We start from the raw sequence: 20,106 nt of genomic DNA on the forward strand, positions 1-20,106 counted from the left end.
ATCTAGCCCTTTCCAACAAGGCTATGTTTATTCTTTTAGCTACTCCATTCTATTGTGGACTATAGCATATTGTACGCTGTCTTGCAATTCCTTCATCTTTATAGATTTCATTTAATTCCGTAGAACAAAATTCCAAGTCATTGCCATTCCTAAGACACTTCACTACCTTTCCTATTTGATTTTCCATAAGAATCGTCCAATGCTTGAAACATTTGAAAGCTTCAGATTTTTGCTTCATTATGAATTCCGATGTCATCCTAGAGCAATCATTGATGGTGGAAAAGAAGTACCTTGCCTCCCAATGGTGGAACTCTCAAAGGCCTCTAACAGTCAAAATGGATGTGTGGTTCAATATGACCTTTTGCAGTGTGCTCAACCTTTGGGAATTTTGTTCGATGTTGCTTCCCATAGACACAGTGCTCACAAAACTGAAGAGGTTTCGCCTTATGATTTCCAAGTAATCCTCGCTTGCTCAAAATTTCTAGTCCTTTTTCACTCATGTGGCCCAAACGCAGATGTCACAGAGAATTATCATTGGACAAGCCATTGGACGCATAGCTCCTAGCTTGTGAAACAGTTGAGACAGGGTCTATCATAGTGGACCCTTGAAGGATGTACAAATTTCCTTGCTTGGTCCATTGCATTACTACATACTTCCCTTTCCTTCTAATTTGCATAACTCCACCTTCAACCCAACAACAAAAACCTTTTGAATCCATAGCCCCATAGAGACTAGATTTTTCTTAAGCTTTAGAACATGACGAACCTTGGTTAATGTTCTAACAATCCCATCATGCATTTTGATTTGTATAGAACCTATACCAACTGACTTGTAAAAAGAATTGTTGCCCATTAAAACATTACCACCAAACTTCTTCTTATATATTACGAACCAAATTCTGTGTGGACAAATATGATAAGAACAACCTAAGTCCAATACCCATTGTTCAGAATGTTGTTATGATTGTTCACCAACAGCCAAAACCAAATCATTTTCTGATGAGGAATTATTCTAAACCACGATAGTTTCTTTCTTTGTACAATCTATCTTCCAATGACCAGGTTCTTTGTAGTAACTATAGATGTCATTTGGATCAACCTTGATCTTCTTGCCACCTTGGTCTTTCTTCTTCTTCTGCCCTCTAGCAGAATCAGTCATTGATAATTCAGACACAAAGACTTCATCACCATTCCCAAATGCTTTCAGTCGAAGCTCTTTGGAATAGAGATTGGACTTGACTTCTTCAAGTGTAATGGAGTCATTTTCAATACTAAGAGAACTCACAAAATTCTCATAGGAAAGAGGGAGAGAGGCTAACAGAATCATTGCCAAATCTCCATCTTCTATCTTGACAACAATGTCATATAGCTCCATTAAAATAGAGTTTAGCTCACCAATATGTTCTTTCAATGGCATACCTTCTCTTATTCAAAGACCAAACAAATGTTATTTCAAAAGCAACTTGTTGCAGATTGATTTCGTCATGAAGAGTTTCTCCAGCTTGAGCCATACTGCAGAAGTGGTCCTCTCTTTAGAAACTTCATAAAGAACTTCATCAGATAGTGACAAGAGAATCAGTGAGTGAGAATTTTCATCTCGTAACTCAAGAACTAACTAATAACCCTTTGATAGTTAACCAAAGAGAGATGTCCAGGTTCCTTATTTTTTCAACAACGCACACATCTTGATGTGCCAAAGGTTGAAGCTATTCTTCCCTGTGAATTTCTCAATCTTGATTATGTTGACCATTTTCCTGATCAAATCTTGAAGATGCAATACAAATAGAAAATAATGGTTGATCTATGAGGACTTAGACCCACCATGAAACTAATACATAACTGATTGAATCAAAGCTCAAGATACTAATTTGTTGTGTTTAAGACTGAGAAATATGCAAACAAATAATGAAAATAGATGATAGAAGGAGAATAGAGATCATGCAACAATGTAAATTGTATTACGAATAACAACAATAACATATAAAATGAAATTGAGTTAAGAAGTTCTCTCTCTCTAACTCACTTTGAACCTTGCTAACTAACTCCTCTTATAGGTGCGTATAAATAACAAAATAACCGATACACGATTACAACTGGATAGAACAATTATAACACAGAACATTGTTAATGAACCATCTAAATAGACTAGCTAGGTAGACTAGATTGGACATGCTATTGGATAGAAAATAGATGCCAACACAAAGGGCTAGACTGGACAATACATACAGTGTCATCTAGTCACCTTTTTTAGTGTCATTCACTCCTTCTTCCAACAATTGATAGTCTAATAGCGTGCTAGGTGTAAAGTCAAGTGGGGTTGATGGCAAGTTGTTGAAATCTAGTGGTTGATTGGTCTAGTTGTGGCTGGTTGTGTTAGTGAAAATTTTATCCTAAAGGGTAAAGGCTGGATATAGCCCAAGGTTAGAGTGAACAAGTATAAAAACCTTTGTGCATCATCTTCTTCCTTTTCCTTCTTTACTACACTAGTTTTAATTTCTTAATCACATCATTGTTTTTTTTAGCCATTAAGGTTGAACACTCTTTTATAAAAGGAACTCATAACTAAACCTTTTTGAAACAAACCTCTGAGCTGTTAAAATCATTTTCCAGAAATTGGTTGAAGTTTTGTTCTACGCTCAGATTAAGTTCTTAATTCTGAAGTGTCACTTCCTAAACTAATATCATAATAACAAATTGTTTTCAAAAAGTGTTATAAGTTTGTGAAAACACAATTCAACCTCTTCTTCTTGTATTATTTTTTTCAATTCATGAACTTGATGCATGATTATTTTACTTGACTAATTCATGTATGATGATGGTTGTGGTTGTGTTTGATGAGTGAAAAACATACTTGAATCGTATTTTGTTGTGTAAGTACTTGATGTATCGATATTGTCTATGTATTCTTATGAATATGTAATATGTTATGCATGACGTGAAGCTAATTATGGTTGAGATGTGAGTTACCTGCTTGTGATCTAATGATTAATTGAAAAGAATTAATATGCTCGTCCTAAACTATGTTTGTATGTGGAGGAAACTACTACTAAAGACAATTGTCATTCTCTAGTCTTTTTTGTTACATGTTTTGTGAACTTATTGGCTTTGTATCTCACCCCCTTGTTTGTTACTTGGTTGTGGCCCTACTTGACTTCAACCAATGGATGTACAAGTAATAGGGCAAGAGGATTCCTTTGGGAAATAGAAAATAAGGACCTTGTGAAGATACGAAAACTAAAATGAATTGTCTCAAGTTATCTCATTTTCCATTACGCAAACAAATGCAAATTATCTAATTTTCTTTTGACAAGTTGTGTATTTTATAAATCAAAATGCAGGTTTATAATCAAAAAGAAAAATGTTGTATTTTAATCAACTAAAGCTAAAGTTCTTATTTTGTAAGTCTAAACACAAAATAACTAAGTTCTAATCCCAACAATCTAGGTCTTTATACTTATCTTATGACTCATTAGAGTTCCTAAATTTTTTTTCTTTCTTGGAAGCCTAGTTTTATCTTCAAAATCTTTTTTCTTTCTCTTTTCTCTTTTAAAACCTCTTTTATAAAACCTTTTAATAAACCTTTCAAAACATCATCTCACATTGGCGACCTAGGGGACCTTAGCCCTTTGCACACCATAGTATGCTGAGCATGCAACTCCTGAATATGACTCGTACTAGGGAAGAAGCTACTCTGCATCATTAAAGGGATATCCTCTTTAAAAACCTTTCTTACTTTTTTTCAAAAATCATTTCTAAAACTTAGGAACAACTCCCCTCCCCATTTATTAATTATTTAATTTTGGGAAAACTTCTCATCTATTTGCTAAAAAGGAATTAGTATTGTATGGTTATTAAAACGAGTTATAATAACACACAATTCCATGTAGATGCAACAATACCAAACTTCATTTGGTGTTACAAGCACAACAACACAAAACTACTCTTTCCCAAGGATATAATTATTCACAATCCAAAAACTAAATGACTTCATACCAATCTCACTCATAAATTCAAACTCCATTTCATATTATCTGTCGTTAACCTAGGATGTAAACATCATATCTAGAAATATAATAATTCAATAAAGTTGAAATTATAGCATCAACTATAGATACACATCTTTTTCAAGAACACTTATTGATCTAATCCCTCGAACGTGATGAAGACAAAACCATGTTCAAAATATTTACATTTTACTCTATAATTAGAATACATGATTTAAAGAACAAAATTTCCCTCTTTGCACTCATTTTATTTGACATTCTTTTCTATATATACTACTTTGAAAACTAGTAAAAAAGAACTTTTTTATTACATTAAATTATCATAATTTTATCTTTATTTTATACTAATATTTTAATTGTCTGTTACTTTTGATCTACCATCTTTCATTTTTATTTTTAAATTAAAATTTAATAGTTTTTTAAATTATTTTTCAAAAGTAAAAAAGAAAACCTTATACCACAATTTAAAATTTTCATATGAAAGAGAGAAATTAGAGGTTAAAGACATGAACAATTGTTAAAACATCCAAGTCCAAGAGCAGAATAACGCGTTGTTATACTGGGCTTCCCGATGAACAGAGACGGGTTCATGGCCCAAAACACAAAGCAGGAAACCGGGTCGGGTTTAGGACCCCGTTATGCAAAAACCCTAGCCCCACCGTAGTGTCGTATATAATGGTTGAGGAGAAGCTTTCGTAAGTTGGGAAACCCTAATTCTGCGTGGTGAGTGAAAATGGCGGTACCCTTGCTCTCCAAGAGGATCGTGAAGAAGCGCGTCAAGAAGTTTATACGCCCCCAGAGTGATCGCAAGATCTCCGTCAAGGTTAGTTAGTAGAAACCATAAACATTTTCATATCGTTTTTTGCCTTGTGTTTTGATTTGAACTCAACGAGTGAAATTTTATGCAAGTTGTTAGTTTCGCTTAGATTGAAATGATGATTGTTATCGTCGCCCCAGTCTTAATTTGCACCACACGGTGTAATATGGTGAATGACATTCTTATCGGATCCCCTGTTTTCATTATCTTTATTGCGCTGAATTAAATTTTAATTTTTTTATTATTTAATTTCAGGTTTAGGTTCTAGGTCCAGATTTATTTTCAAAGTTTGTGAATATCTTCGTTTTAATGGGGGGATTTTAGTGTGTTTAACATTCTTGTATCTGTTGATAAAGTGTTGTTGTTTTTTGTGTTGTTAATCGAAGCACCTTGTCTTTAAATGAAATGAGATATGATGATTTTAATCCATCAATTCTGCAATAGAATGAATGATGATCATAAAACATGCACTACCATCTGATCTCTTGCATATTTTAATTTTTTGTTGTTGTTGTTTATGAATTATGATCCTTAATACTGTTTTTCATAGTATCCAGCGTATGGGTGCTTTTATAATTTTAAAGGGCACGGTTATTCAATCTGGATTGCTTCTTTTGACCTCCTAAATGACTTATGTTATTATGTGAGAGCATAATACTGTTGTGCAATCTGTGATGAATTTTCCCAAATATTCTGATTAATCTGTGATTATTATACTAAAATCACCATCTTTCGGCTGAGATTGCAAAACAGTATTCTACTCTATGAGTTTATTTAGGCTTTGTATGTGCAACATCTGTCTTCAAATATTACTCCTATTTCATGTACAAATTTCATTCACGGAATGCTTTCTTACAATATAATCTTTCAGTCTGGATTTTCTTGTGAATTTTCAGTCCATGCTGATTAGTTTATATTTAAATTTCCCATTGGAGTGCCTTTTATTATGATAAAGAAATGTAAACATTCTACTTTTCCTTTCATTTTCTCATTGACACTTTAGTAACTTATGCTTGCTTGTGGAGTTGTTGCCCATTCATCTAATTGGATGTGAAGGTTACTTGTTGAATGCAAGTGTTAAGTGATTTAAAATTGGTTGTTTCAGTTCTAAAGTAATCATGTTTTGTGTTTTTTTTACAGCCAAGCTGGCGCAGACCCAAGGGTATTGATTCTCGTGTCAGGAGAAAGTTCAAAGGATGCACTTTGATGCCCAACATTGGTTATGGCTCAGACAAGAAAACCCGCCATTATCTACCAAATGGTTTCAAGAAATTTGTCGTGCACAATGTGAAAGACCTGGAACTTCTCATGATGCATAACAGGTGAAGATTTTGGATTAATTCATTCCTATTTTTTTAAGATTTAATTTACTGCTAATGGTTGCTGAATGTGTTTATCGTCTTTGTTTATGCTAATCCAGGACATACTGTGCTGAGATTGCTCACAATGTATCCACAAGGAAGAGGAAAGACATAGTTGAGAGAGCTGCTCAGCTTGATGTTGTCTTGACGAACAAGACAGCCAGACTACGTAGCCAGGAGGATGAGTAGATCCAATATATGGGAGAGTTATTTATGTTTTGTAGTGAGCTTCTGTTGACACCCTTGATGGTAGATTTTGATTTTTTGTTATTTTCTTGCCAAAACTTTGTTGCATGCCGTACAATTTTATATGTTGCTTATTGTCTATTTGCTGTTACTAAAGTTTTCTACCCCCATCTTAAGTTTAACTAATGTTCTAGTTGAAGGCAATTTTTTGAGGTTTATTGCTTTTGCTTTACCTCGTTGGCAATGTGATGATTGTTAATTATGATGGTCGTGTTTTTAGTTGATGGCAGCTAAATTGATATTTCAGATCGGGTCACTACAAAAACAGGGTCTAATGAAACCAGTTTTAAAATGCCATTGTTTGGTAAGCATGAAGAATTTTAAAAAAAAATGTTAATCTTGTTAATTTTTAGGCTAAAGCTAGTTTTGAGAAAAACATTGTAAACTTGGTTTTCCTATTGTATCTTAACGAAGACTAAAACTATTACATTGGTGCAATAGGAAAACAGACATTGCAATGTTTTTGTAGGTGTTTTGTATTAATTGAGGATAAATACAATGTATGTAGTCAACGGATGTGAGGGGATGGGTATGGAAATGAGAGGTTATTAGCATACAACAGCTGCCTCCACATGAATATGCATGACACAGCGTTAGTTTGTGCCTGAGTTTTTTTTAAATGATAAAATGTTTTAAATTTTCATAAAAAAATACATTTGTCTATTAAAACATTTTATCCACACAGTATTTAAGTACTCAGGAAAATTATACTTGCTAGTAAGTATTTTTTTACTTCAGTGAATTGTGTATTACAACCGTTTGTAATTGTAAAAGATCTCGTGTCAAAGATGTCACAAATGCAAAGAAAATCTTTCTGACTTTTGATCTAATTTTTGGGGAACATTCAAAAATCCTATAACAAATACAATCCTATGAAAAAAGTTCGTGCATGATACTCGTGGCCTTCCAAACGTGCCATAGTTTTTTTGCAAGTGTTAATGAATATGTGTAAATACTAAATACTAAATTTTAATGAATTCGTGGCTTTGAAAGTTATGGATTGTGTACAATCTCATCAACAGAAATCAAGTTGCCGATAGTTTGATCATAATGTTTAATGCATCACAGCAATTGCAAATGGACATGGTTTCTCTCATTAGTTTTATTGTGCTTTTTGATGTTACTAACTCAGCAAAAGTTGTCCACATTGATAATTCAATTTTAATTATACGTAAGAAAGAAAATATGAACCTGTATATCAAACAACAATTCCGTCTTAAACTAATTAGTTGGTGCCTTGGTGGATCCAAAAGTAAAAGGAGTTTCGATGCTTGCATGTTAATTAGTGTAAACTTTTTAGAAGAGGATAGGGACCATATTATTGCAATTTGCAAGTAAGAGTCCACAGAAGGCAAAGAATATCACTTGCCTAGGAAAACGAACAACTAGGCTCTTCAACAAGGTACTAATACTAAAAATAATAAACAAAGTAAACTAAAAACTTGAGGCAAGTAAGAATCAGGATCAAACATATTTCCTCTTGCCTTGAATTTGAAGCATGGAGAATTATTTTCTTTACAACCCTGCATGGGCCTTTTGAAATAGCAGCCTTAGCAAGTAAAGAACCAAACCTTTCATCTAAACTTGTCATATATAAGAGCCTTCACTTGCACATAACACATATCCATGTCCTGAATTTCACAACTTTTTAGGGTTCTGAAATAATTCCCCTACCTCTTTCTGCTTGTTCCAAGCAGCTTTTAACCCCTTGTCTAAAAAACCATAGTACATAGATGGCGAATGACCAAATGAAGCCCATTGCCACCCTTCTTTTGGGGCTGAACTTCTGCATGTATGTCATAGTGTTAGGCATTGGTGGATGGGCCATGAACAGAGCCATAGATCATGGCTTTGTCATAGGTAAAGTGTCCAATCTTTCCCTTGTCCCCTCCATTCTTTGTAATTTTAGCATTGAAAAAAAATGTTTTCTATTGAGTAAATAGTATATCCACTCATCTCATCATGAATTGTTACGTATGATTAGTTTGTTAATTTTTATAATAAATGTCTATCATAATTTCTTATTAGCCGACTGTATAATTTTGTACATGTATATAAATAATTTATCTTATACAAAGCTTTTAAACAAGAAATACACTATAATAAACTAACATTTTTTTAATAATGTGAATTAAAGAAACATTTTCTTAATACTTGTTAAGTGTAATAATATTGTGTGAGGAACTATACATGCAGGTCCAGGATTTGACCTTCCTGCTCATTTTTCACCCATATACTTCCCTATGGGAAATGCTGCCACTGGATTCTTTGTGACATTTGCTTTGATTGCTGGAGTTGCTGGTGTTGGATCAATCATTTCAGGAGTCAATCATGTCCGTTCATGGACTTCAGAGAGCTTGCCATCTGCAGCTTCAGTTGCTTCCATTGCATGGGCTCTTACTGTTCTTGCCATGGGGTAATCCCTTCCTCCAACTTCATACATTATGAAATAAAGGCTATATATCCTAAGAAACAAAAAATCTTAATCATTGGACTTGTCCTAGTTAATATAAATTTTATTTAAAAAAAATTTATGTATTAGTATCAATATCATCAAGTATTGTACTATTAGTCTAGAGTCATGAAGTGTATATCGTTTTTGGTGGCACCATGAAGTGTCTACTAACAAATAAATGTCTAATAAACAAAAATTATACTAATTGAGGCAAGTTTAAAGGCTAATTTTTGTCTATTAAGATATGACACTTTTTAGTGATATAACCACCACAAAAATAATTGCTTTGCACTGATAAAAACAACTTTTGTTGCATCATAGTTACTGATATGACTAACATAATTTGTGCAGCTTTGCCTGCAAAGAGATTGAGCTTAACGTCAGAAATGCCCGCCTGGTAAGACACAAGAATTCTAATTGCTGTCATTTTCTTATGCTAGAGTTTAGATTTTCATTTGTTCATCCAAAGTACCCTTTACAAGAGCTTTGGAATGTGCAATTTTTGCAGAAAACCATGGAGGCTTTTATGATTATCCTTTCAGCTACACAGCTTTTCTACATAGCTGCTATTCATGGTGCTGCTGCATATAGGAGATGAACTTGATTGTTGAGTGATGTGATGCTGTGATTGTCATTTTTCGTCCTCTTCTCTTCTTTTTCTTACCTCTCTTATTTATTCTTTTATTTTGTCTTCCCATTCACAAACTGGTGTGATTTATTATATGATTGGATTTGTATTGATTAAGAATAAGTTGTGTACAAAAATATCAACAAATAATATCTTACAGACCATTTTTTTAATTGCTTTCTACTTTAATTTCTTCAATGTATCGCAAAGCGTAACAAGGATAGCAAACTAAATTCATTTTACCTTTTTATTTTTTTCTTTTATCGGGCTTATCCAAACAGAATCTCACGAGTTTTTTTTTTTTTTTGTTTACAATAGTGCTAACAAGAATTGAATTTAGTACATATTATCCAAATCCTCTACCACTAGATTGACCATAGTGGGTACTTATCGGTCTTTTAAGTTTTAACAATACGTACAAACATGAATACAAATATTATTTTATCAGAGTAAAATTAAGTTGCCTTTAGAATTTAGCTCACTTTTAAGGGTCCTTTGACCCTCACTCAGGTAATAAAGCCGTAATTTGTTTCCTAGATACAGTCCATGCATATGATTGTTACAAGCATCTTTGGATCAGTGCGACCAGATAGAATTCTACCTCATTCCAACACAAGACTCGCAATATGAGAAGAAGAGAATGAGAACAAATTTGTCAAACATTTATTTGAACAATAATAATGAAAAGATTAAGTGAACACAGAGATGAATATAATTAGACATTTCCTTCATCAAATGCAGCAAAATATTTTACCTTAGTTTTACTAATTGTCGAAGGAAATTGCTATATAGAGTTGATAAAATAGTTTGGATCCGATGAAACAAGCTTTCTGAGCAAACAAAGGCAAATTTGGAAATTATTTATCAAAAGGTATATAATTTTTTTTTCTTTCAATTGGGGGTAGTTTTTAGTTAGTAAGTAACAGAGCATCTCTTTATTTTTATTTTTTTATACTAAGAACATATCCCATGAGAATTGCTCGCGTAATTCATAAACTTAAGAAACTTAAACAATTTTATCATTAGAATCACATGAGGAGAAAGTCATAAGTAAGAACATTTTTTTTTAACAAGAACCTGTTTTTTACAATAAAAAAATATGCTGGGATAATTTGTGAAACTTATTTTAAATTTTTAAGAGACACACTATTAAAGTGAAAATTGCTAAAATTCATAAAAATAATGACATTCTAGGACCATAAAAAAATAGTTAAGCGACTCTAACCATATTTACCATTACAGAAGCTCTTGTATTGTACAGTTTCACCTGACATCTCATGTGTCACCACATAAAGTGGCACACCATTTTTTTAATGGTGATGCACATGTCAACAAAAATTTGCTTATCCAGGTGTGTCTCCTTGTACATTGATTGCGAGAGGAGCGGTTGAGCACCGCATTCCCACAAGGGTGCTACATGTCTCCTTAGATCGTTTCATAATTGAGACAAGCTAGATTCTTAGGAATTGAATGGTAATTAGATTCTGAGAGATGGAAAGGAGACACAAAAATTTTACATGCCAACTAGCTAGTGTACGATCACCACCTCCTGTTGAGTACACAGCATAAATCACGCCACAAGCTCATGACTAATTGGGCACACGTCAAGTCTAAATTCTTATCAATTAAATGTCTGGCATAGATTACATTTTTTTTATTAGAGACAGTCATAATTATATTTTGTAGGATAATTATAAATAATAAAATTCTTCTTTTAGTTATTAAACATGAGTGCATATCTATGAAACGAACTTGAGAGATTAAACTGAAACAATCTGTTATATGTAGACTCATCCACAATGAAAAAAGACAAAACATAACAATGGATTAGACAATATCAAATTTTGGGACTAACCCATTACCTAAAGCTCCATGTTGGCTAGAACATTTAGCACCTAACTTGGAGCTATAGTAAAACTCTTCCTGACTACATTCATTTGGTCCTTTATATTTTACAAGTTTCAACGAGAAGTATGGATTCACAGGTCTATGTGTCTATATAGATCATGTTCATGAATTAACAAAAATGTACAAAAGTTCTATTTATCTGTGTCATTCTATGAGTCTTTTTCCTTGTTAAGGTCATATTTCGATCTAGATATTAGGATGCCCCCAATAACTATGGAATGACAAGTGTTTTTTCTTGTGTGAATCCTATTTTGACGGAACTTGATGAGTTGATCCACTTATGTGTCTTGCTTTTACTGTTATATCCGGAGTTAATCCACTAATTGTTTGAACGTAAAACAAATAGTGGATTCGTTTCTATCTTTTGTTGAATCTTTTTCATAGCTCAATATAAATCAATGATTTTTTTTTTTGTTTTTAAAATGAGTTAAAGTGATCTTTTTGAAACAATGATTGTTTTCAATTTTGGTGCACGATTTTAAATCCTTTTTTCTACTAATTCAAGATCTGAAAAATATTCTGAGATTCACTAACAAAAAAATGATAAAATCCAACTTATGTTTGAATAAAAAAAGACCATAAACATAATAAATATTGCACAAAAAGTGAATTCAACTAGCAACCAAAAAATTGAAAAATTTAATATTAATTTTTTTTCAAGTCGTTCATGGGACTCATTTTCATGTGATTTTCACACATTTGACCCTTTTTAATTCGTACCTAAGTTAAATTTCATAATTTTCATGTAACTGAATCTATTGAAATGATTTTCACGTTTCAAATTAATCAAAAAAAGGTTCAAAATCTCATTTTATAAGTACCATTTTGACTCACTTAAGAATCATAAAGGATTAAATTGGCGCTTTTAAAACATAAATAACCAAACTAAATAAAAACTAAAACATAAATAACCAAACATGTAATTTAGTCTAAATAATAGTATGTTGTTGTTTGTAAGGGTAGTTTAGACTTACCTTTTGTTGAATAGAATTGAACCTTTTGCACTCTCTTCCTTTTCTTCTTTCTCTTTGTTTACGAAGAGTAAAATAGTACATTGTTTCGGTTAGTTGAAGCATCTCTTGTGCTTTGAACTGTTTTAATTAATACTATCATTTTGCCCTGGAAAAAAAAAACAGCAAAGAGTACATTGAGTTAACTCTTGAGCGTATTGACCATCTTGAGCAATAGATTTCATGTACAGCAATGCCCATTTACAAAAGAAGTGCTGCACGTGTAGTAAATTCTAAATCCCACCAGCAGTTGCTCGTTTTCTCATTAACTCTCTCTCCCTTTACCATTTACATCAAACTCTACAACTTGAAATCATTCATCATCGTCATTTTCAGATTTTTCAATTCTTCACTGCTAATTTTCTTTTGTCTCTCTCAATTAGTATAGTTTTGTAGACTTTGGGATTTTAAGATTTTGGACAATGCGAACTAGGAAGCATCATCCAGAGTTGCTGGGAGATGTTATTAGAAGAGAACCCAACTTATCACGTTGCTTTTATTCTGGAGACAAACTAATGGAGTAGTTCATGAGCTTGCTAGGACAACTCCTTTATTTCCTAGTCTCATCATGTTCTACCAAGTATTGAACACTTTATTCTAAATGAAATGATACAAGTATTTTGCAGTAAAAAAAAGATTTTGGACAATGAACTTGAATAATAACTTCAATGAATTGCATATAAATTAAATTCAAAATTTTAAAAAAATATTAATAACATATTCTTATCACTAATCTCTCGAGATTTTTTAAATAAAAACTTTATTTTTATTAACTTATTAATTAATATTCATAAACACTTGTTAACAAGTCTTTTGAGAGATAACTAACGAGTTACACGAGATGCAGACACAGAATTCATGCTGCCAGTGCCCTCGTAGCATGGCAAATTTGACAAGTTTTGTTTTTTTTTTAAAAAAGAAATAAAAGAAGTTACCCCATACAGACAAGCACAAGTTTAATGCTTTGTCACGTGAATGTCAGGAAATTTAGAAAAGAGTTGAACCGTTTCACATGGCACCACACATATCGTGCGAAATAAGACAAGTGAAAGAAAGAAAAAAAAAATAGCTTGTCGCTAAGCAAAAAAATAAAAAATAAGAAATCTCAAATTAATCTAGAATTGAAAAACACCCTGGCAGTGGCCCAACTAAACTCACATTTCTTCTTTGATTATTGAAAGTTCAGAGATAAGTGGTTGAGTTCTGAGCTCAATAGACTCAACGTACTACAAAAGCTAAAACTTTCACAATGCACAATTCGATATGGCTAGTTAAGTCCATCCTTATTGGCTATTATCATACTATAGTTAAAAGAAAATTAAGCGTGTTTAAATGAACAATTGCAAAATTAATTTTAAATGAAATTAAATTTGCAAAATTCATGTGGGTTAAAAATAAATTGAGTTAAAATGATATGATTTATATTAGATGTTCTTATTCTAAAAGTAAGTTAACAAAATTCAATATAAAAATTTTCTAACGGAAAATTTTGTTTTTTTTTAAGCCACTTAAAGTTATTTTAAGTCAAAATCAATTCTTCCATATGAAACAAAATATATAAACATTTACCTAAAATCACATTAACTTATCTTTCAACTTGATCTTGAATCATCTAACGCAAATCTAAACACACTAGAAGGGTCTTTCTTCTTGGGGACAATAAAGGGGCAAAAGGCCAAGAGAATACCTAGATCAGAGGGACCATGGGGTCAATGAAACCCAGTAGACTCAGCTTGAGAAAGAAACCAGCTAGGAATGCAAATTATACATTACTTTTAGCCCAAGTTGATTCCATGATCAAATTAAACTGGTTACATAAGCTCACAACATTATCAACATTAAATCTTAAAGAAATTTCAAGGTTACAGGAGATAAGCAGAACTAAGAGAATTATAATAATTTCAGACTAACAAATATGTAATTCGAACAGTTTTAAAGACTCGGGTATATTTAGCTGAAACTGTTGCTAACACAAATACTTCAACGACAAACCTTTGATAAACCTCATGAATTATGTAGTTGGGTCTCTGCCCATTATTCTTTGGAAAATCTTAACAAGAAATCTACATTAAAATATCACAAAATTTTCTCGATGAAGTCCTACGTTTACACAAATCTGATCCATCAGATGATATCCTCAATCGTGCTTGTATTTCTGCAAGAGAAGCAAATGGCCAATGTTGTCAATAAAATATAGATTTCAAAATCTATGTTGATACTACCCTAATAATCCCCCAAAATCAGAATTATAGACTGAATAAAAGCAACTCATAAAAATTGATGGATATATGGTATATACAAAGAAGTGGAGAGGCTGTCTTAAACCTTGATACCTAGAAAATCTGTTGTCTCGATTCTAAAATACTGTCTACCCAGATGAATTGAAAAGAAAGAACAGATGCTTAAAACAATAAATAAATATTTTTTGAAAAACAAAATCCCAACTGATACTCCCAGCACATATACTCAGTCATGCTATAAATGCGACTGAATTAGCATAAAAAATTGTTAGAGAAATACCATAAACAAATTCTGTGAAAAATTGATTCTTTTATCAAAATACGTGAACAAAACCACTGACCTCATGCCACTAGAAACTATCAAGACCAAACAAAATATCTGCACCATCAGCAAAGAAGGAATCTATGAATGGACCAACAATATCCAACTACTAAAATTTCAATCAGAAAAATTAGCTGTACCTGGTGAAAGAGCCAGAATTACATATTCATTCTACAACACACGTATACATCACAAAAAGGGAAATGGAAATAGTTATGGATATCTATTCATACTTGTGTTACAAGAATCATATTATCCAAGATAAGAAAATGGACAGAATATACATAATTTTCACATATAGAATCAAGTGAAAATGCAGTAACTAAATCTTTTTACGGCCCACAAATAAGAATAACCAAGATTCAGGCTGCCGAATAATAAGAAGACACTTTATTAATTCTGGAAGAATCATGCCCTCCTAGTGCTACATTCATATAGTAATCCAAAAGACAACAAAGATTCTGGATTCAGAATAATGCATGCTAAAGTATTATTAGCACAGCAGTCAAAGCAACTCGTGGATTTTAATGCCTATAAAAAGTTCAGCAAAATTAATCCTGGTAAAATCAAGAATCTCAAGTATTATTTTGCAGGAATATCAAGTATCAAATATCATGCTGCATGAATCCAACAGGAATATGAAAAATGGTGTTTAATTTTAAAATACATATACGACAGAAAGTGAAGTTACACAAATGTGATAGTTTCTTTTGTGCCTCCTTATATTATGCAGGTAATCAAAATGCTAAACTATAGCAAACCAGAGAGCTCTTCAATTTCATGAACACTAAAGCAAAGGCTGCTAACTCATTTCCTATTTAAAAAAAGTGTGTAAATGAAGTAGCCAATTCCTTCTTATTTTTTTCTCTTCATCACATGGTAACTAACTTCTCTAACTTCCAACCAACAGGACCAAGCCCAATACAGAAACGAGCCTATTCTATTTGGATATCTAACATAGAGAAAGAGTTTCATCCATTATTATAATTTCCAAAATTTATGTATGTAAACTCATCCCATCAAATTTGATAACCAAAAAAAAGGCATTAACATATTGGTTTAATGACTTTAGGATTTCAAAGTGTGGAATTAATCCAAGGGTTGAGTCTTGTGTGCTAGAACTCTAGGCACCAAGTGTAGGAAGTTAAAAAGACCTAAAATTGACTTTTACATCTGCTGAACATAAGAACACTGCCAATCCTGGACTATTGGTAGTATTAGAAATATAATATAAAATCGATGTGTCTTTACCTAATAGGTTACGCTTTTAGGATTGTTGGTTCCTGAAATGGGTATCAAAGCTTCACAGACCAAGCAGTCAAAGTTCAATCGTTGCTGCCCCAATTTTCCAATAAAAATCTTTTTTTGTGAGAAAAAAGAAAACTTTAATTTTAACTTAAGATAGGTGGGTCTATGCATTGTCCAAGCTTCAAGCCCAAAGGGCTCCAGCGTGAGGGGGTATGCTAGAAATATAATATAGAATTGAATATTTTTTCACCCAATAGCTTAAGCTTATGAGATTGGAGGTTCTTGACAGATACCATGTAGACAGAACAAAAAATTCAAATTGATCATATTTTAAGACTGGAAAAGCTGGAAAGGGAAAAGGATAAGGGGAAGCTGCGATGGTGTGAACAATTGTGATTGTATGGCTGTGTACTCCCATCAACAAGAGATAGACTCATCAAAGTTACACTAGTGTTTACAGCCCACACCAAAATCCTCAGGTTAAAAGCACGAGAGCACAAGACTAAAGACTGAATAAAAGAGATCCACAAGGCAACAACTATGTATATATTTCTGTATTCATCAATCCAGAGAAATCGCAAACGAATTTCTAACACTAAGTATTGATTTCATTTCACCAAACACAATTTAACAGAGTGATAGCATTCTGATAAATTGCAATTTCAATCTTCTAGTTAATTGAATTTGACAAGCAATAAATATCTTCCCAAGGCAAAGATAATGCCTCCAGAGACAAATTAATCCTAGACTCTAAGGTCAAACAGTTCTTGGACTATGTCAAAATATCATTGACCAAGTCGCCTAAAATTCGATCTTCACCAACTCCACACTTGAAATTGAATTTTATTACAAGACTGTCTTGAGTCTCGAGCAGATATCTAGAGCCTTGAGTAACTTTAATTTAAGCCACTAACTTGTCACAGCTTCAAGCACAATAGAACTTTTGTGAGAGTGAATAACAAAATCTATTCTATAGCTAGGCTTATATATAACAACTTAAAATTTCAGGTCAAGCAATTCTTCAAACAGCTATTTACACTTCTTTGACCTCAAAACATCAATAGCAATATTATGACTGAGTGAACATATTTGCGGGTTTCAAAATGTACCGTCATTTTCCAAACCAACAGCCACAAATTAATTTAAATGTTAAATCATTCATCCCTGTTTCCAGAATACATTATGATTCACTCTAATTTTCTAATATGGATTTTCAGTGGGCACAACTGTGTTATCTCCTAATTGTTCCATTGCATATCCCATTAATGGATAAAACACATAACCATAAAAACCAGCATACACATCATACATGAAAACAAAAAATAAAAGATGCCAAGTCCATAATCAACTGAGCAATAATTGGTGAATACAATAAAACCAACAAACTACTCTTTGAAAACTTAAAAGTAAAAAAATGGAAGAAAATCTGACCAGTTAGCAACAATGTGAGAAGGCAAGCAACTTAAACAATTGCAAACAAGTATGACGAAGCACACACACACACACACATGACAAGTAAAACTTTTGAAGTTGACAGAGTATTCAAGTTTCAAACAAATATGATTTTCTAAGACAAAATAATTCCCGACCTGAACTTATCTGTTGGAGCCTGACAGAACATCAAACAGTCCACAGCAACTCAACCAGGAAGTCTTTCGCACCACAGGTGGAACTGATGCTAAAGGCGGCTGCAATTGATTGATTCGGCAAAGAAAAAGATTTAAAGTAATTGTCAAAAAAACAAAAAAATTATCACTACCAAAAGTGTCTAATTAAACTTATATATATATATATATATATATATATATATATATATATATATATATATGTATAACACATGCATTTGAAATATGTAGGAACCTGATTATCAGAGCATTCTGGAGTATCAGAATCTTTAACATGTTCTGCACCAATAATAGATTCGGGGATAGGACTCTGAGACACTGATGCTGATACTTCACTGTCAAATTCCCTTGGCTTAGGTTCCTCCAAACTTATTGTTCTAACATTCTCATCAAAGGAGGAATGTTCTTTATCATCATTATCAACGCTTTGTACCTCAGGTACAGAGGCCTCTGCTTTAACTGGAGCAGCAGAAGATTCCGCAACCAAATCACCAGTCTCCTCAGCCAGCACATTTTCAGTAATCGACGCCATTTTGGCGTGCAAAGAGTCCATGGATTTAACCAACTCATCAAATGCAACCGTCTCATTTACTGAATTATGGGACTCATCCTTTGAGTTCTTTAAGGTTCCAATTTCATCACTTGAACTTGAACTTGAACTTGAACTGCTGGAGTTCCCATTCGCATTCCCATTATCAGATTCCTTGGCGGACTCAACATGTCCAACACTCACATCTTTGCTCTCAGAACCCTCAGATTTCATATCCCACTCTATCACAACAATACCTTCTTTACCTCCTTCTGTTTCATCAATCCTATTAGCATCACCAGGGACTTCTTCAAAGTCCTTGGAAGCAGCAGCAGCATGAGATGGTTGAGCAGCTGAAGGGTCCCTCTCCTCCTCCTCTTCATTGAATGCAAGATCATGTTCACCATGTGTTGGTGAACCACCATCACTCCCTTTCTCATCTTGAGACTTCACCTCATCATTGCCTATCATTTATCATTGAATCGATCAGTTTCACTACCATTAACAATTCATCAACCAACTGAATTAACTCCCCAAAACACAATCAATCATTAAATCATTCACAGATACACAGTAAAATCTAATCTTTATTGAATGAAAAAGACTAGCAAGCTGCATATTCCCCTCAAATGAAAAGGTACCCATCTGCCCAAAAAGACCAAAAATAAAAAATAAAAATTGAAAAGGGTTAAAGCTTCGCATGCATAAAGTTGAGTAGTGCACAGTGAAAGACAGTACCTTGAGGGTTGGTGGTTGAAGGGTGGTTGGTGTTAATTTCAGTTTCCTTTTCCTTCTTTTTCTTGGCAGCTTTCCTCTTCTTAGCACCTGATGGCATGATTAAGGCTAGGGACTAAAATAGAGGGCAGCCACAAATGGTGGGATGTTGTCCTCGCTCTCTCTCTCTCTCTCTCTCTCTCACTTTTTTAGAGTGGGCAACACAACACAAAGGATATGGAAGTGTTGTTGTACAAGGCAAGTTGCACAAAAGGAGAAGTAGGTAGAAGAGGACGGGGAAGATGGAGAGAGATCTTGTGTTTGAAAATTAATTGTTAATTGTTAATGATGGGGTCAGTGAGGATATATCCTTCACTCACTGTTGACACTTGGATTCTGTGACGCACAACACAAATGCAGACTGTATACTATAGTGTAAGAGAAGGGAATATTAAATTATTGTTATTATTATTTGAATTAGAATACAAAAATTATATAAAAAATGTGATATAATTATGTATTATTAGTTACGGTAAGGTTGTTGGTTATTAAAATGATTATTTTAAAATTTATATTTATAATAAATTCTGAATAGTTAATCATGTAAAATTTACATTAATGATATATATAAAATAAATTATTATTATTATTATCATTTCTAATTTTTAATTTTTCAATATGAAGAATTATTCGCATGAAAACATTTCAAAAGTTTAGAAGAAGAAAAATTAGTAAAATTTTAAATCTTTAGAAGAAGAAAAATTAGTAAAAATTTTAAATCTTTTTTAAAGATTAAATAGAATTTGATATTGGAATATGAAGAGAGAAAATATGATGATTCTAGTTTTAGGTAAAATTTTATAATTTTTAAAACAATTTAATTGATACAATTTTGTGAATGTCTTAAATAAAAATAATTTAAAAATTAAGTAAAAAATTGACAAATATAGCATATTTATTTACTTTTAAAAATATAAGTTTAGTTAATTTAAAATCAAA

General features: G+C 32.6%; 3 protein-coding genes and 2 non-coding genes across 7 annotated transcripts; 4 read left to right on the forward strand and 1 right to left on the reverse strand.

The window, feature by feature from the left end:
- The first annotated feature begins 4,706 nt into the window (after positions 1-4,706).
- LOC100499846 (uncharacterized) lies at positions 4,707-6,563 on the forward strand. Its single transcript, NM_001249897.2, is given in 3 exon segments — positions 4,707-4,827; positions 5,962-6,143; positions 6,242-6,563. Coding segments are annotated over 3 exon segments (402 nt in total). The 5' UTR covers positions 4,707-4,737; the 3' UTR covers positions 6,372-6,563.
- LOC112999666 (small nucleolar RNA U31b) lies at positions 4,933-5,014 on the forward strand. The gene has a single exon (XR_003264876.1). It is a non-coding gene; the product is annotated as a small nucleolar RNA U31b (small nucleolar RNA).
- Positions 5,485-5,568, forward strand: LOC112999654 (small nucleolar RNA Z196/R39/R59 family). Its single transcript, XR_003264865.1, has one exon. It is a non-coding gene; the product is annotated as a small nucleolar RNA Z196/R39/R59 family (small nucleolar RNA).
- Positions 6,564-8,078: 1,515 nt separating the features above from the next.
- Positions 8,079-9,684, forward strand: LOC100527291 (uncharacterized). Its single transcript, NM_001250722.1, is given in 4 exon segments — positions 8,079-8,288; positions 8,625-8,844; positions 9,235-9,280; positions 9,392-9,684. Coding segments are annotated over 4 exon segments (483 nt in total). The 5' UTR covers positions 8,079-8,161; the 3' UTR covers positions 9,482-9,684.
- A 4,619-nt stretch (positions 9,685-14,303) lies between these two features.
- Positions 14,304-19,459, reverse strand: LOC100799271 (uncharacterized). Of its 3 annotated transcripts, none has more exons than XR_001384811.3 (5): positions 19,132-19,459; positions 18,100-18,857; positions 17,829-17,927; positions 15,011-15,131; positions 14,423-14,584 (listed from the first exon to the last, which is right to left on the reverse strand). XR_001384811.3 is itself a non-coding variant. In XM_006596977.4 (5 exons), exons 1-3 carry the CDS (start codon positions 19,226-19,228, stop codon positions 17,835-17,837), a joined length of 948 nt encoding a protein of 315 aa, XP_006597040.1. In that variant the 5' UTR covers positions 19,229-19,459; the 3' UTR covers positions 14,423-14,584; positions 15,011-15,048; positions 17,829-17,834. The 3 variants fall into 3 exon arrangements, 2 of the variants coding, with proteins under 2 accessions (NP_001239833.1, XP_006597040.1); XM_006596977.4 differs by having other exon boundaries at positions 15,011-15,048; NM_001252904.2 differs by lacking the exon at positions 15,011-15,131 and having other exon boundaries at positions 14,304-14,584; positions 19,132-19,426.
- Between the last annotated feature and the right edge of the window lie 647 nt (positions 19,460-20,106).

The sequence above is a fragment of the Glycine max genome, chromosome 15, assembly GCF_000004515.6.
Source record: "Glycine max cultivar Williams 82 chromosome 15, Glycine_max_v4.0, whole genome shotgun sequence".
Classification (NCBI taxonomy): Eukaryota; Viridiplantae; Streptophyta; class Magnoliopsida; order Fabales; family Fabaceae; genus Glycine; species Glycine max.